Source organism: Aythya marila (genome assembly GCF_965140915.1).
Source record: "Aythya marila genome assembly, chromosome: 2".
Lineage (NCBI taxonomy): Eukaryota > Metazoa > Chordata > Aves > Anseriformes > Anatidae > Aythya > Aythya marila.
In genome coordinates this window covers 22,251,321-22,263,502 of record NC_139043.1, presented here as the reverse complement: position 1 = coordinate 22,263,502, position 12,182 = coordinate 22,251,321, and the positions used below count along the sequence as shown (strand labels likewise).

Sequence of the window (12,182 nt, the reverse complement as noted above, 5' to 3'; positions counted from 1 at the left end):
GGGAGTTTTGTGAAACATGAAGTTTGGCCTGAAATTTCACAACAAGACTACAACTGCTACTATTTTAAAGAATATTTTTTACTATTGACGCATATGTTGTCATGTTGGCATCTTGTTTAGTGTTTTCAGCTCCCTGCATCTAGCCTAGTGTGGTCTGGGAACATGGGAATAAAGCAGGCTGAGCAGAGATGAGAATTAAAAAGAAAACGTCATCTTCCCAAATCTTCCCAAGGATATAGGACATCTTGCTCAGAAAGAACCAAACATCTGTCTTCAGACTTTTTTGGGGGAAGGAGAAAATGGACACAAATTTATTTCCTTGTTGTTTAGCCCAAAACCACTTCACAAGCTTTCAATAACTATACTTAAAACTCCCTATTTCATAAGCTATGTAATACATCTATGACTTCATGATAAAGAAGAAAAATTCTATGGGGAAGAAAGAATATGAAGAATCAATCTAGAACATGTACTTATAGATTAACAGCCATTCACACTCACTGATTTTTGCTAACCGTGGATGGCACAACAGCCATACCACCAGTTCTTACACTAATTCTGCCACTATTTGGTAATGTAGTGAGCACCAAATTTTCATTTCCATGTTTCACTAAAAATGGTAAAATAATATTCCTAACATCATTATCTGCTAAACAATTCCTTCAGTTAGTAAGCTGTAACTAGAAAATAATAAAAAGGAAGTCTGTGGAACAACAAATGGATGGGACAGGCTTGGCATTTTCAGAGTTTATTATTTCTATATATAGATCTTGTATAAGAATATATAGAAAATGGAGAGAAGTTAGTTGTTATGCTTGACGTATCCTGTCTTTATCCTGATCTTTGCAATACTACATTACTATGGGTATTAAATTCCGTATTTTGGAAGGCAGTAGGTTAGATTTTAGGACTCTGGGAAAAAAATCATTCTGTGTTGAAACTGCTAAATAAAATCTCTTACGATTCTCTTTCTGGAATGATTCCATTAAAGAAAATCACCGACTCTGATTCTGCCACTTGCTGACATAAAGTGCCTTATTTACTGACCTGCGTTAGTTTAGAAACTTTGACAATCATGTATATACTTGTTGAAAAGGCATGGAAATTAAACCCAGCTTCTATCCCTTCCATTTGCTGAGACAGCATCGAATGACTAAAACAGTACCTTTTACCTCTGTTTTATCTCCTTCTAACGTACGTCATGCCAAAACCTGACATGAACACTGCAACAGACCACTGCACTAAGTTCATATACTTTCTGGAAAGGAGTATTCTACAGTATCAAACTAAATCCCTTCTTTCCATTCCTCACTTGCTGTCAGCTTAGCTATTAAGAAAGCTACTATTTTCTTACATATTACTCAATGATTTGTAAACCAGAAAGATATGAAAGGACACTGTATTTATTAAGTCACAGCTTTTGGGCTAAGACTTTAAAAAGCCTTTAAGGGAATAAGTTTATGCCTCTCCCCTCCATCTACTCACAAATACTGGATAAACTACAAATTGGTTAGGGTGTAATGATACCTGCTCCATTATTAACAGAGTTCAAATAAAAATAGTAGTATTATTCAGGGGGAATTTGAAAAAAATAAATATATGCAGGATGCTGAAGTATAAAATCATTTCAAAAATTAAAAAGCCAAACCTTAAATTTCCAAATGAGAAGAGGACTTTTGAAGTAGTTGTGTTTTTCAGGCCAAGATCTATTGCGAGCTAAACATAGAAGTACGCACAACAACTCAGCAGCTGTCAGATACATGAAGGATTCTAAGCTGTTTCATATAATATTCAGTGACAACTATCAGAAAGAAAGGGTCAGCCAACCAAAAGACGTAAGTATAAATGCCTAGTTTCTAAACATTACCTGCAGACTGGAACAGCTGCAAACATATCACTTGCCAAATGCAGAATTAAGACCACAGCTGGTAAATGCTAATGCATTGAGTGAGGTGGATGTGCTTTGTGACCAGCAGGAAAAAAACAAAAACAAACCAACAACAAAAAACCAACAAAACCAGTAATACAATCTATGAGAGAACATTATATTAAAAGAGGTGTGGATATAAAACTTCAGATCAGGACTTGCTGGATGGCTATATCCTATTGTACTACTGAGCAATAGCATGAACAATGCTTTGCTATTTAATATAGCTGAAAATGGAACTACAGTGATAATTAAAGTGGTATCACTAATGTGATAATGCCAGAATTGAGTAGAAGTTATAGCTGGAGAGGCCAAGGTACCTGACTAATGGAAAAAGCAGATGATGGAGAAAAAGCCATCAGCATTTTGTTTTTCACTTGAACTGGAATTAGGAATAACTTTTTATACATATTTCTGTAAATATCAATGTGATTGATATTTAAGAACTGTAATACTATTAAAAATCGTATCACTTTATTCATCATTTTTTAATAATAAGCTGGGATTCCTATTCCTCCAAATTTGAAAAACAGAATATCTACCCGTCATGTGAAGACTCAGGCCCCATGTCTTCTCTATTGTATCAAATATAGCTGGAACCAACATTGGTTTCATACCTAAAAGGGATACAGAATGATACAGTGATGTTCTCAGCCTTTGTTTCTGTTATGCATTGACGTTCAGAATTTACTCGATACAGTGACTTATACTTTATAAAACTGTATTTAACAATGTCTTTGACGCATTTACTACTTGCGAGACACTCTGCATATACTAACAAAAAAACCTGTAATGTGTTTCTTCAAAAACCAGCCTTTCGTTTGATAAGACTGACATACAAACTAGGTTGCTCATACCCTCTTTCCTTAAACAGGACACTATAAAGCCTTCTGGATGCTAGGAAGTATGTTTATGGGGGTAAGACCCAATTCATTACCTTCCACTCCCCAATTTCAGTTTACATAGTCATGACAAAGTCATTCATTTAATTCTAATATGAGGAAAAGGAAAAAAAAATATTTCTCAGGACTGTCTACAAATGGGCAGTAAATGAACCACAATTTTTACTATGTGTTGTACATTTTTCACAACAGTAGCTTATACATTCATTATAGTGTTCCAATAAAAAAATATACCTTTTAGAAACAACGTATCATTTAAGTTAGTCAAAATAATTTTCAGAGATGACTACGCCCTCCCATAGCCTACTGCTAATCTTTAAAGTCAGACAAGTTTATTTTTTAAGCAACTGAAATACACACTCAGAAAACTGAAAGTAAACAGAATGTATGTTTTGAAGAGAACTAGGAAAAGTGAATAAACAGATGAATTGTAGAATACTAGAACCACTTTTCTTCCTAACTGTATTTAGAAGTAAACTTGAAATGGTTAAGAAATGGCATTTTTAGTGTGATATTCACGGTTATTACTTAAGTGTATTTTCTTTGTAATTTTTCCAATTTGGAAGTGCACTGACAATATGCTAAACTGAGAACTTAACAGTTCAAGGGAAGGATTTTTTTTTTTTGCATTTTTAGATCTACAAAAGGCTCCTTACACTGCATTGGTTTCCTTTCTTATTTCATCTCTTCTTGTTTTCAAAGGGCACCTCATGCAACAAGTATTAGCATTTTACTTTGAATTTTTAGACTTAGATTTTAGTGGATCAAAGGTTCCTGCTGGAACTACTAGAACTATTTTCTGCCCCATTTCACAAGTTTTCATCTAGGCTCTGAAACAGCATCCGAGGAGACAGTACAAAGTCATTCCCTCCCCTACTTCAGCACAAAGCAGTACCAACATGTAATATTTCAGGAGGAATAATTCAGTGACACAAAAATTGGAACAACATAAACACATGAAAAGTGATATCATCTAAGCAGTCCTGTTCTCATCTACATCATGTATAAAAACTCACATTCCCCCTCTGAAAGAAAACAGATGGATGAGAAATCTTTTCCCAAAAGGAAGTAATTTGCTTATTTGCTTAGGGGTATATACAATTACATTTCATGGTCTGTATCAGCCAACCATGAACAATGTCCTTAAATGATCACAGCGAAAGCTATACATCATGGGATGAATGTTAAAAATATCTGAAACTTTAGGGAACTTATAAATAAAGATAAGTGTCTGAAATTAGTCAGAGAATCAGGATAAACACAGTGAAAACATTCTTTTTGTTGGTAAATCCCCAAATAGCTGGTTTGGTGAATATTGTGAGCCTTACGTCCTCTCAGTTTAATGACCTCTGTTACAATTTTTCAGTGTCTCAACTCTGAGAACAAATAACGTAAAAATCTTCTGAGTGAGTTACTGCCTCTGTGATCTAAACAGTAACTGCTAGTCATATTAGGAGATGCACAGCACTTTTGACAAGAGCAGCATCAAAACTGCCTTGACGTTAAGATCCTCAAAAAATGTTGTGTACAAATCTAGGCATCCTTGTACGGGAACAAGGACAAAAGCTGTAACTGATATAACATGGTTCAGCACAGCATGGAGAGAAGTTAGAAGCAGTGCCTCCAATGCCTTTCCAGAGTTCCTCTGCATACGATGTGGCAGCAATAAAAGGCCCTACCTGAAGATGTCATTCCACTGATTAAAACGAAAAAATTAACTTCAAATTTTCTTGGGTAAATGCTTGAAAGTTACACACACAAATGAAAAAAAAAGTACAGGTTTTGCCACAGAAAGCCTCCCAGACAAACAAAAAAACGGCCCAGAAGTGCCTGCTCTGAGACACAAACATGTATCTGCAGGAACAATTTAATCAGAAAGTAAAATTGAGGCAGACCTACAAAGAAGGGAATAAGGTTTCACAGTCATGCTCTGTGATCCTGCAAAGCCAGAATAGGGTAGATACCTTACAGAAGCATTGTATTTTGAGGTACCCCTTTCTAGCGATGAAACCAGTATTGAGAAGAGAACTGGCCTTTTGGCTACAAAACTATTTGGACAAAGCAACCCCTGTGAACTACTGCGTTATTCAGAACAATTTAAATTCATTTGTTTAACAACAGCACTTAACATAGTGAAGCTCAAAGTAACCAGCGGAATAAATTAAATTCTCTGCAGGCTCACAGATACCACAGGGAACACCCTGCCCTAACATTCACTTCAAAGAGGGGTCTTTTCTTGAAGAAAGAGCTCTCAACAGCTGATGGAAATACATCTGAAGTTTCACTGCTGATTTAATCAGGTCAGAGCATTTGTGAAGAACAGAGCAGCATCTGTCTCCCTGCTCTTCATCAGCAGCACAGAAAACCAACCCCCCGCTCGAGCCCAGAAGTTACCGCCATTGACTTACACATCTACATCCTCCTGCCAGACAGTCCCAACCAGAACCAGTTCCACTTACTCTTGGAAACTTAAGACTCTGCAACCACATACTCCATAACCATTTCCTGAGGTGGAATACTTCAAAATCTGATTCTGATTTCTCCTCTAGTGAAGAAATACTTCAAAATCTGATTACCTGCGTTCACCAGCCATGGGAGCACAATCCAAAACAAAGGGAGTAGATATTTTTCACTACCTTCCCTACCCAGAAGAACTCCTCTATTAATGTAGAAGTGTAATTTATTTGGATACACATCATTTACTTTTGTATAGACCATCATTGTTAGTGTACACTAGTAATGGTTGAATTTTTACACAAGTATCTTGTTTTCTTTCATGGCCATTCTTACTCTCTGTTGATGTTCTTAAGTTAGATGTCATATCCAGTAACATTCCTCCTTAGGGCAGTGCAGGCAAACACCACTGACCCAAATTCAGGATTTCCTATAGCAATGCCAGTGTTTGCTCAGGTGTCTCTCTGCTGAAATTTAGTTTAAAAGCTTGTTTAGGAAGAGAAGCAAGTGACTTTTCTTCTGAGATAATATTATTGAGGATACTGCAGAAAGGCCCTGAGAATATGTAAACATGTTACAGCAATCAAAATTAGAAAAATAGAAAACTGTAATTCAAAACCATAAGAACAGTCCCAACCCAGCAAAACAGGCACATTTTCCTTGAAAAGCGTTATGTGTAGCTTGTTCAGATGTCTCAGCCAGGAGTTTCCTCTGCTTATGTGATCCTTGAAGTCTAGAAATGCTACAATGCTGTAACTAAAAATGGAAGTGGACAGCCGATTCTGCTGAGGTCTGTGTGCTCCAAGAACAGACAATGAAATAAGCATATACTAACCCAAAGCCCCTGGGGACTCATTCCATGTTGTCTTTTCACTTTTAAAGGCTCTGAATTCAAACTTCCAGAACACGCAAGTTAGCATGTCAGCAGACACTATTTAGAAAGCAGCTATTAATCTGTTGTTCTTCCTATTACTTTAACTGAAACTTTTTCTTTTCATATTTTATATAAAAACCACACAAACTAGCTGATTTTTTTCCATGGTGCCTGATGACACCCTGACATTCCTACAGGTTCTGAACAGTCTCAGCTTGTCGTAACTTCCTTATGAGGATAACAACAACCAAAACCTGACCATACAGCATTTTATCCTTACCCATCACATCCTTATCTCTACGTTGTCAGAACCACCCCACTTTTCAATTTCTTCTCTCCACACTTTAAAAAAAAGTTGCTTTTTAGAGAACATTTACAATACTGGCTATTTGCATGATCACTGTCTGACAGGGACACTTAGAATGTCAGATGAAGCTTTCCTTGTTTATTTTTGTTGGCCTGAGGCCATTTGAGAGTTTTCTTACTCAGTGAGAGGAAGGGAAGGCAGGGAGAGGCAGAAATGACGGCTGATTGGATTTAGCTGCCTGCAAAGAACCTCCATAGTCAGTTTTTCAGGGAAAATCCACCTTGTGACAAATGCAGCAACTATGATAGGTAACTAGGAGGCATAGCCACCATTCCTCCCCCCATCAAGATTAAATTCAGATTGCTGAGCATCAAAGCATCAAGCAACTTTCTAACCTTATATGTACACAGTCATAATTTAAAGAAGAGAAGATATTCTGGTACTAATTACAGTTCCCTGCTAACACTTGCCCCCGTCCCAGCTTTTTTCACCCAAGTTTTTTCAGATCTACTTTGATAGACATATATATCAGAGAGTTTTGAAGAACTATTCAGGTAATGCATGTGTTCATATGTCCTTGCCAACTTTACGACATACTCATCTACAGATCAATCTGTAGCATTTTTCCTCTAAAATATGAAACTAAAAAAAAACTAAACTAAAAAACCATGAAACTAAAATATGGAAAATGTGAGGTGAAGGTTCATTTCATTAAGAAATTACTTATGTCATTTCTTTGTACCTCCAATTCCTTTAGCAAAATGAGGCTGAGTAAAATATCCCTATGTCCCAAATGAGTTTTGGCAATCCTGATGTGGTGATGAAAGCCATGTAGATAAAATCTCCATGATTCAACTTCCATTAATAATGGTGGAAACTACTGACCTACTGGTAGACTTTTGCTAAAACTTGGAATTGACTCAGCTGTCACACTTTAAGGCTATTTCAGGCAATGACAAGAGAATTTAAGCCTAGTTATGAACTAGTTCATTTTTATTTTCACTTATATCTTGAAGTATCATTTTCAGCACAAAAACGCTGTGCTGCACTTTGCTCATTCATTAAAATCCACTGAAAATGGAGAAGGTAAGTTTCAGGCTGGTAGATTTATTTTAGAAACTAAGACTAAACGTTTCTCTGAAAGTCACAGCTACAGCAAAATGGTTCACATTTAGTGATGCAAATATATTCTGGCAGACAGCAATGGTTGTCTATAACATTCTCAGTATTTAATGTAAAATTTTCTAAGATGGAAAACCATGGTGGATGATTTCATTCCACAGTGAAGATACCAATGTTTATTGCTGTACTTCGAATGAAATGAAAAATCTGAATGAAGCAACAGAGTATTAAACAACAGCTGCCCATTTTGAGTAGGGTGGAATGCAGCATTTAAGTAAAACTTGTTGTCTGTTGAACCTTCATGCTCCATAAAGGTCCCTGAGGGAACAGTGAAGAATCTGCCCATAGGGACAATATTCTAGGAAGAGCCTTTTCCTAGGCTTCTTGGGCTAATTACACTACTAACTTCAACATTGACTACTCCTCTGCTTAACAATTGCTTAGATGTTCTATCTAAGCATAAGGGTTTGGCTCCTGATAATTATACGCAGCTTCAGAGAATTAGAGCCATATTTGTTTCTATCCAAACCTAATCTAAATTGCTTTTGTCTTCCCTCTCCATTTTCCTCTTTCAGTTCTGAAGATTTCTCTCTAATCAAACTCAACACTGAGCTGGAAGTTACATCCTCAGTATCAAGCATCATCCAGAGAACTACACACACTACTTTAACAACTTACTGGCTAACCATTTGGCAACGTATTCAGGTTTCTTCCCCCAGTTTTCAGCAAGCAGCTTCAACTGATAATTGCAACATGATTCAGTACTTCTGCATAGCTGACATTTCTGCTCCACCTGAAACGCCCACCAACCCTGACTTTAGGGTGAAGAGAGACATACAAAGTACTCTTGGAACTTTTACAAACCTTCAGCTCGTACCTCTTTTCATAAGAAAAAAAATCTAGGAAATTCTTTGCCAAGTCCCCATTGCTTTCTTTTCCTGCTCTTTGATTCCTGAGATACTAATCACAAGATGAAGTTTGTCACAGCAAGGAAAGAAGAGCCAAGCTATACTGGAAGCACTAGACATTGATGCCTAGTTACTTTAAACCCAGCAAACAGACCAATATGTAGTAAAAGAAAGAGCATAGAAATAGATTTCTACCTAGAAGTAATACCTATAAACAGAAAACATTTGGAGATACAGTAACATTCTGGACAGATATATCTGACTTGGATTAACAGGATGATTGTGTCTATTTATTTTACTTACCCCTATTATGACTCATAACACTATCTACAGAATAAGGTACTGACATAGGATAATTCCAAAAAAAAAAAAAGTGAAAAAATTTCAAAACTGAAATCCAAAAAATTTACTTGAAAAGATTGTTTGGGGAGATAGTAGGCAGAAAACAAGCAAAGTAGAATACGGATTTTTTTTTCCCTATATTGTGGGAAAGAAAAAGCAATTCCTGTTTAGAACAACAGGAATTCAAAGTAGTTCTGGTATAGTGTTTGCAAAAAATTCAATGCAGAATATGAGCTAATTGTGTTTTTCTTTTTTTTTTTTTTTAAAGTAAGGTTAAAGAAATGCTGCATATACACTTCCAATCATTGTGGGTTTCTTTTGTTCACTTTTATTATATAAACCTGCTACTTTGTTTCTTCTTTATTTTTATTTATGGCAAACTCAACAACTGAAGAAATTATGGTCTTTGTTTTGTCATAGGATCTACTACTTACTTTCAAGATTAATACCTAAAAATAGTTATTCATTTGTAAGATACTAAGTACAGGAAAGTTCATTTGTAATAAAGACTAACAAATGATAAAGTTTCAGTAAGTGTTTTTAATCAGAAAGCGTTCTGTAGAAATTATAAGTGTATGAGAAAAAAATATTTTCTACTAAACAAATAGAAACTGTTCGGAAACTTTGGTCTAACGCTTTAAACTGAGGACTTGTGATTATCATACATACCTGTTAGAATAAATAAAAGGAATTATTGCAAGTGTCCTGTAACTATTTTTAACCTAGGACAAAGATATCTATGGTTATAGATTAAAATCTGTGAAAGTACTGTCACAGAAAGATTAAACTACTAATAGGCACCTACATGTAACTATTTTTTTTTTATCCCTCTCTTGCACAATAAAAATTCAAGACAGTATGTATCACGATTATGGTGTTCTAAAGCACCCCTTTCCCCCCATACCCTCAATAAATTATACCAGAATCAAAAGATTTCACTAAAATTTAACAGGTATCCTTAAACCACTTCAACAAGTTTGTCTTCAAAGGTAAGCTTAATTAGAAGTTTTGGTGACTACACTTTATATTAAAGCCACATGAAACTCATGCCGTGGCAAAATCTGAACTTTGGATTTATTTGGTGTTTATCTGCCTGAGGTTACATAACAAAAATCACATCTAACATACCTTGGCAAAAAAGACTGTGAGATGTGTCTCACTGCCGAGTATCCAGATGGGGAATTTTGGAGACTTCAAATAGGAGCCAACCTAAAAAGTTGCAATAAAATCAGAACCACAGAGCAAACCCAGGAAATTCATCTAGTCAGCAATCAATCTAAGGACGAATCAGTTAGTGGAGACCCAAATGCTCTGAAAACTACTATAAAATGTCCAACAAAATATCAGACTGTGTAAAATACTTGGATTACAGTTTAGATCTCTGGTTCCTAACTGACTTGTAAAACAATGTAACTTACAGTAATTAACTGAAAGACAACATCATTGAGAAAGTGGTTATCGATATCTAGTATTTCAGCCTTGGAGACGTGCTTCAAGATGCACAGGCTTAACTACTGCTATGCCTAACAATACTAGAATCAGATGCTAAATGTGGTAGAAGTCCACCTGACTTATGACGTGGTTTTGGATGTACCAATTCAGAACTGACTATTAACAAATGAAAGGGTGGAGTCTGTCAATACATAACATTTTGAGAACTCCACAATCCTCTTTAACCATGAGCTAAGTTAAAAGAATTCAATATAGCTTGAAAAAGAAGCAGAGAGAGATCAAAAAGCTTTTTCAAATTAAGATCATCAATGCTGTTTAAGAAGTATGATTTTCTGGAACAATTTCTCAAATAAAATCCTTAAATAAAGGAAGTCTGTGTCATGACATGAAGAAACAACATAGATTAAGTTGCACTTCATCAACTTGCAAATGCGCACAGATAAGTACACAAAGTAATTTCTAGGTCTTCAATATATTACATTAAGAATGCATTTAACTTAACAGTTTTACAATTTATACTTATGGCATTTTAAGTGCAAGACAGCAACGGCATAAGAAGAAAAACAGAACTGCAGCGTTGATGATTAGCAAGCCTCCTTGAGACTAGGTATTGTGAGAAGACAAGAATTTCATAACCATTTATATTACTTGCATTAAGCATTATTTTGGTAATAACATGAGCTTCTAACTTGCTATCTTAATTCGGTGCAATAAAGTTGTAATTTAAATAGCATCATACATTTACTCAACAAAATGCGTTTAACAATTCTTTTTTAATATAGTATTATTCTCAGTTTTAATTTGAAGTTGAAAATACTTTGAAAGTTCTGTAATATCTCCCATTGTTCACAGTGAAGCTTTTATTAAGTCAAAGAAGCCCAGAACACCACAATGAAAGAAAAATTTTAAGTTATACAGAAAATAGCTTACCTTACAGTACCTCAGAGATTCCATCAATGTCAAAAAGCCTATTGTTGCTTGTTTGTGTATACCAAGAAGTTCTGTTCAAAACAAAACCAAATTTATTCGAGCAAAATCCTTACAACCTCTTTTAAGTTGCTTTTTCTTGCTTTCAAAATTGGTCAAGGAACGACAATTTTAAAGAGTAAGGCAGTTTCAAAGATAACTGTTGTTATAAAGATAAGCAAAGATAAATCATTACGGTATAGTAAAAAAGCCTGGAAAGGTTTAATAATTTCTCTCTCTATAAGGAACTACTAGTCAAACAGATGTTTTTAAATGAGGTTTGCTGTTGATACCTCTTTTCAAAAGTTGTTGCATTTATTAGAAGTACTTGTATCTTACATCAAGATTATTCTCAGAAAAAGTTAAAAACAGCTTTCCTGAATGGGAAAGAAAACATCTATGTGTGTGTGTATTATTTTAATTTTAAGAGTTCCACAGCTTTATTTATGTTAAACATTTCACATTCTGAACAATAAAACATGAGAATTTTGTAAATAGCAGTTCTGTTAGTAGGAAATAAAGTGTTCCCTCAATTTGATTTTCTATACCAGCTTCCATTTAATGAATCATTCAGCTCTCAAGCGCACACAGCTGTCAGCAACATCTAGACTATTTACATACTACTGACTGAAAGAGCACTCAGCCTTTTTGAGGATCTCTATATTAGAGAGTAAGAAAGTGCTTCAAAATTTCAAGCATAGAAACTAGTCATAACCATATGGAACTGAAGGAGCTCTGGGTTTATATATACATCATCTCAGTGCATGGAGCACTTCTTTCACCAACTTTGAGTTTTAATCACTGAATTTTGAAACTGTGTAGAACAGTTATTATAGACATGTTTCAACTTTTCCTCCACCATTAAGAAGAACGAAACCAAACTTACAATGTTAGTTCATTCACTACCTTTGCGGCCTGCAGGTGCAAC

General features: G+C 35.3%; 1 protein-coding gene across 3 annotated transcripts in view; it reads right to left on the bottom strand.

The window, feature by feature from the left end:
- Positions 1-12,182, bottom strand: part of MINDY3 (MINDY lysine 48 deubiquitinase 3) — a 49,874-nt gene that overhangs the window by 16,063 nt on the left and 21,629 nt on the right. For all 3 annotated transcript variants that reach the window (XM_082753240.1, XM_082753241.1, XM_082753242.1), the window contains 2 exons: positions 11,219-11,289; positions 9,965-10,045 (listed from right to left, as the gene is read on the bottom strand). In XM_082753240.1, the coding sequence (XP_082609366.1) occupies positions 9,965-10,045; positions 11,219-11,289 (152 nt within the window). The remainder of the gene's footprint in view (positions 1-9,964; positions 10,046-11,218; positions 11,290-12,182) is intronic.